General features: G+C 41.0%; 1 protein-coding gene across 2 annotated transcripts in view; it reads left to right on the forward strand.

Moving 5' to 3' along the window:
- FLT3 (fms related receptor tyrosine kinase 3) overlaps positions 1 to 3,626 on the forward strand; it is a 114,806-nt gene extending 111,180 nt beyond the window's left edge. For both annotated transcript variants that reach the window (XM_007522389.3, XM_060191689.1), the window contains 2 exons: positions 1,122 to 1,227; positions 3,380 to 3,626. In XM_007522389.3, the coding sequence (XP_007522451.1) occupies positions 1,122 to 1,227; positions 3,380 to 3,502 (229 nt within the window). In that variant the 3' untranslated portion in view covers positions 3,503 to 3,626. The remainder of the gene's footprint in view (positions 1 to 1,121; positions 1,228 to 3,379) is intronic.
- Positions 3,627 to 6,273: the final 2,647 nt, after the last annotated feature.

A 6,273-nucleotide genomic window follows, 5' to 3' on the forward strand; every position in this document is an offset into this window, starting at 1 on the left:
GTGTATGGTGGCATATGCATTTAACCATGTGCACCACAAACGGGCTCCTTGTCATAGCAGTTCTAGGATACTTCTAGGCAAAGTAGCAAAAATAATATCTTGCATTAACTTTGTAACTTTCATGTTCAAGAATCAAAATCATTTAAAAAGTTTAATGGGAAGATATGACCATAAGAGCAGGTGTTAAATGATTTGATGAGAAAGACATTATAATTTTTTAAAAGATATTTCATTCATTTTTAAAATTTTTTATTATATTTATTTATTGGATAGAGACAACCAGAAATTGAGAGGGAAAGGGGTGGTAGAGAGGGAGAGAGACAAAGAGACACCTGCTTCACCACTCATGAAGCTTTCCCCCTGCAGGTAGGGACTGTGGGCTTGAACCGAGGTCCTTGTGCATTGTAACATGTATACTCAACCAGGTGCGTCACCACTCAGCCCCTTTTCATTGAGAGAGAGAGAGAGAGAGACCCCGACCAAAATAACTGCTCATATCTGGCTTATGGTGGTGCTGGAGACTGAATCTGAGACCTCAGAGCCTCAGGCATCAAAGTCTTTCGCATAACCATTATGCTGTCTCCCCAGCACAAAACATCAAATCTTTTGGTCATAGTAATCAAATTTAAAACAAAATTTCCTAGTTCTGCTTGGGGTACTAGAAGTTGAAAAGGGAAATATAAAAATCCTGTCAATTAAGTTAGAGATCAGTTGTACCATCTAGAAGAAATAAAACATATCTTTGACTAGAACAGGAAATAGCAGGGTAGTAAATTTAGCAGTATACCCCAACAGGAGATAATAAATGGTTTTCACCAAAGCCACCATGGAGTCCTGAACAATGACAAATAATTAGGACTATCCAGTTGTTCATGTAACTCAAAAAGATTTATCGAGGTCCTCTATATGTTCAGTGCTGCTCAGGGTGCTGAGAATGTGAACATAAATGAGTAGAAAATGTTTTCACCCTCACGTACATTATTCAAAATATAGCAATGCACGAAAACAACAATCATACATAAATAGCTCCACAGTAATAAATTTGCTTCATTGTGTGGTAAGTGGTCCACTTTGCTACGCTCAGATTTCCTCATCTTGCTCCTTGTTCTGTTGCCTTGTAGATACTTTATAATGCAGTCGTGCTGGGCTTTTGACTCGAGGAAACGGCCTTCTTTCCCTCAGCTGACTTCGTTTTTAGGATGTCAGCTGGCAGATGCAGAGGAAGCGGTAGGTGGCAGCACCATATTTGGAAAGTACGGTTAGGATGGAAAGTAGCAATGCTGAGCACTCATGACTTGATGGCCTAAAGCCTGAGCATGCTGGCTGTCTCTCTTACTGCACTTTGTCCTGGCTATCCAGGACAAAGATTGTATTTATTGATAAATGTCTTTAAAAAAAAAAACAACTTGGGAGTTGGGTGGTAGTGCAGTGGGTTAAGCACATGTGGCGCAAAACACAAGGACTGGCATAAGGATCCTGGTTCGAGCCCCAGCTCCCCACCTGCAGGGGAATCACTTCACAAGCGGTGAAGCAGGTCTATCTTTCTCTCCCCCTCTCTGTCTTTCTCTCCTCTCTCCATTTCTCTCTGTCCTATTCAGCAACGACATCAGTAATAACTACAACAATAAAACAACAAGGGCAACAAATGGAAATAAATAATAAAAATAAATTTAAAAAAAAAACTTGGGTGGGCTGGTTGCACAAGTTACCAGGGGCAAAGAACCAGATTCAAGGCCCTACTCCCCACCTTTCAACTTGAGAAACTAAGAAAGAAAAAAAACAGCGAAGAAATGGGGACAGGAAGAAGAGAATGGACAAAGTAGAAAGAACTTAATGACTATAAAGACAGAATTAAAGAAACCAAGGACAGTAACAAAAGCAAAATAATAATGAACATCAGGAAATCAAAACATTTGTTTTTTTGAAATAGTGATAGTAATGAGGTACTAGCTAACATTTTGGGATATAATGGACTCTGCTAATATATTATCTTTACGTATGTATTTGTTTTAATCCTCACATTAATTTCACAGAGTAGGTTGTATTATTACTTCTTTTACAGACTAGTAAATTCAGGTTCAAAGAGGGAAGTGCCTAGAGTCTGAGCCTAGTAGTATAAGGCTGTATATGCACAGCAAACTGTACAAGGATGACTTTACCTTTTTTTTTAATATAAATCTCTCTTTTTAAATACTTTATTTATACACACACATGCACACGCACACACAGAGACACAAAAAGATTAGAGTCCTGCTCAGCTCTGGCTTATAGTGGTGCCAGGTATAGAACCTAGGACCTTGGGCCCTCAGGCATGAATACCTTTGTATACCCATAATGCTGTTGACCCAACCCTCTCTCTTTTTTAAAGGATTTATTGAAGCAGGGTGGTAGCACAGCCAGTTGAACGCACACTTTAACATGGACAAGGATGTAGGTTTGAGCCCCTGCTCCACACCTGCAATGTTCCCTACTTGCATGGGGAGCTTTATGAGTAGTGAAGGAGGTCTGCAGGTGTCTATCTCTCTCCCTGTCTCCCTCTCCCATCTCAAGTTCTCTCTGTCCGATCTAATAAAAAAATAAAATAGTCGGTGATGGGGATTGAATTTGGGACTCAGTGCCTTAGGCATGAACGTCTTTTACATAACCATTAAGCTATTTCCACAGCCCTAAAGTTAATTCATAAGAGAGAGAACCAGAACATCACCTCAGCACAAGTGATTCTGGGGACTGAACTGAAAATAAGTTCAGAGCTTCAGCTACTGAGCCATGTCTGGGCCACTCTTTGTGTTTCTTCTGTATTGTTCAATTACCTCTATGATTGTATCTTACCTTTATACTCAAGGAGAGGGGGAAGTAAAGTCATTTTTATTTTGGGGGAAAAATTAAAGTCCCTAAATTCCCAAGTGAAACTTAAGAATTGGCCCCTGTATTTATAACAAACAGCTGCTTCTCTGTGGCTTTTCTCTTTCACAGTTTTAGGGTTTCCAGATTGAGATTTTCTGTCTAACAGCAGAAACAATAATGCAATAAAGTGTGTGTGTGTGGGGGGGGGGATAGCATAATGGTTATGCAAAGCTCATGCCTGAGGCTTCTAAGTTCCAGGTTCAATCTCCTGCATCACCATAAACCAAAGATGAGCAGTGCTCTGGTAAAAATTAAAAAATTAAAATTAATAAAAATAAATAAAATTTAAAAAATAAATTTTTTTTGTCTGTGACTTAATCTCCCCATGAATAAAAGAACCAAAATAGCTTTGTCAATCAGTCTGTATTCTTTAAGGTCTTTGCACAAAGTGAGTTAATAGTTCATTGTTACAGGCACAAGTCAACCTGAGTCTTGGGGAGAAGATAATCAGTGTTGTGTCTCTTTCCACGTCCAGATGTACCAGAATATGGATGGCCATGTTTCCGAGCGCCCTTCTGTCTACCAGAACAGACGGCCCTTCAGCAGAGAGGTGGACCCAGCACTGCCCTCTCCACAGGCTCCTGCTGAAGAGTCATAAGCAACTAGCTCACCCCCACCCAACCCCTCTCCCATCCCTTCCTCCCCGCCTACTTGAAACAGGCTGTAGATTACCAAAATACGATTACTTTCACCACTCAAAGAAAATATATTCTCAACTGCTGCTTTGCTGGACTTTTCTCTAGAAGCTCTCTGTATTTACTCTTGTTTTCAAAGGGACTTTTGTAAAAATCAAACTCGCCTTTGCACAAAGGTGGGACGAGCTGAGAATCGACTTGACCAGAGCGTCTAGCTGCGTGGAAGGCCTTCTTGAGCAGAAACTGTGTGTCAAAAGTCTGGAATATTTTTGTAAATATATAAAACAAAAGCATTTTGCTAAGGAAAAGCTACTATGATTTTTAAGAATCTATGTTTTCAAATAATATGTAACTTTTTTCAGCTATTTAGTGATATATTTTATGAATGGAAATAAAGTTTCTACTATACTATAGAAGTGAGTATTATTGGATTCTTTACATGACATTCTCATAGCACAACTTAACTGGAATTGACTTATCATTGTCATGTCAACACAAACCTATTGACATTGTCTGCAGTACTGTGTGTGTGTGTATGTGTGTATGTGTTTTGGATGTTGAGAAGTTGCATTCTTTCACCAGAATTTTTAAAAAATGATTTATTGGGGGTCGGGCGGTAGCACAGCGGGTTAAGCACACATGGCGCAAAGCACATGGACCAGCATAAGGATCCCAGTTTGAGCCCCTGGTTCTCCACCTGCAGGGAGGTCCCTTCACAGGTGTGAAGCAGGTCTGCAGGTGTCTGTCTTTCTCTCCCCCCTCAGTCTCCCCTCCTCTCTTGATTTCTTTCTGTCCTATCCAGCAACAACAGCAATGACGACAATAATAATAACGACAACAACAAGGGCAACAAAAGGAAAAAAATAGCCTCTAGGAGCAGTGGATTCGTAGTGCAGGCACCAAGTCCCAGCAATAACCCTGGGGGCAAAAAAACAAAAAAAAATTATTTATTAATGAGAAAGAGAAGGGAGAGAGCCACAGTGTCAGTCTGGCATGTGCATTGTCAGGGATTAAATTAAAGACCTCATGCTTGAAGGCTCAACATTTTATCAACTGTAGCATTTCCTGGGTCACCTTTCCTTAAATTCTTAAATTGCTTTTTTAAATGATTGACCTAGCATTGGTTTATAACATCATATATGTTTTAGGCATACATTACTATAAATAAATACCTGTAAGTACTGTCACTAAAGTGATATGACCAAATGTCTAATTCCATCCTTCACTAAACAAATAGCTACTTTTTATCTTTTGCCTCCAGGGTTATCGCTGGAGCTTGGTGCCTGCACTACGAATCCACTGCTCCTGGAGGCTACTTTTTCCCTTTTGTTGCCCTTGTTGTTTATAGTTGTTGTTTTTGTTGGATAGGACAGAGAGAAACCAAGAGAGGATGGGTAGACAGAGAGGGGGAAAGAAGGATAGACACCAGCAGACCTGCTTCACTGCCTGTGAGGTGATCCCCTGCAGGTGGGGGGCTTGGGGCTTGAACTGGGATTCTGAAGCCAGTCCTGCTTTATGCCATGTGTGTTTAGCCCACTGCACTAGCACCCGGCCCCCCAGATAGCTCCTTTTTTTTTTTTTTTTTAAACCAGAGTGGTCAGCTCTGGCTTATGGTGGTGTGGGGGGGTTGAACCTGGGACTTTGGAGCCTCAGGCACGAGAATCTCTTTGCATAACCATTATGCTATCTACCCCCACCTAGATAGCTACTTTTATCCCATTTGCCCAGTTCTACTTTCCTATCAAATAAGATGAAAAACAGCTGAATTTGGCTGGCTTCTCACTGTCTTCTCTGCAGCACGTCTTTAATTCAGCCCCCTTTGCACTTTGAAGCTTAGCACCACTTACCCTACAGAGGTTTCTGAACCTGAACTTGTCCTCCTCCTCATGTGCCAGGTGTAGTCCTCAATAAAGAACTTGGTGAAATTCTGACTTTTCTTCCTTTTTCACATTATAGATAAGAGTTCTGGTCCTAGTCTGTGTAGGCTGGAATTCTCTTTCCACCCTTTCCTTGCTGTGGGATATTAAATGAATAATACAACTTGCCTCAACCTCAGTTTTCTCTTCTGGAAAATGAGATAATAGAGACATCATTCTTACTGGATTGTAAGAATTAGATGAACAGTGGCCAGGGTGGTGGTGTAGTGATAGAACTTTTTGACTTTCAAGAATGAAGTCCCAAGTTTGATCACTGGCATGTATATGCCAGACTGAAGTTCTGGCCTTTCCTCTTTTTCCCTGTCTTTATCTCATTAAGCAAATAAAAGAACATTTTAAAGATTAGATGAGGGAGTCGGGTGGTAGCACAGCTTGTTGGGCACATGTGACGCAAAGTGCAGGGACCGGCTTAAGGATTCCAGTTCGAGCCCCCGGCTCTCCACCTGCAGGGGAGTCGCTTCACAGGCGGTGAAGCAGGTCTGCAGGTGTCTTTCTCTCCCCTCTCTGTCTTCCCCTCCTCTCTCCATTTCTCTCTGTCCTATCCAATAACAACGGCATTAATAATAACTACAACAATGGAACAACAAGGGCAACAAAGGGGAATAAATAAATAAATAAATTTTTTTAAAAATTAGATGAACAGTGTATATAAGGAGACAGCTCATCTGGGAAGGTGACTGCTTTGCCATGCATGTGTGAGCCTCTGGCACGCCACATGGGATTTCTATGGCAGTGGAGGAAGCTTCAGTCCTGTGGTATTTCTGTCCGCCCTCCCCAGCTGGAAAAAAAAAGGTCTA

This window comes from Erinaceus europaeus, chromosome 5 (genome assembly GCF_950295315.1).
Source record: "Erinaceus europaeus chromosome 5, mEriEur2.1, whole genome shotgun sequence".
NCBI lineage: Eukaryota > Metazoa > Chordata > Mammalia > Eulipotyphla > Erinaceidae > Erinaceus > Erinaceus europaeus.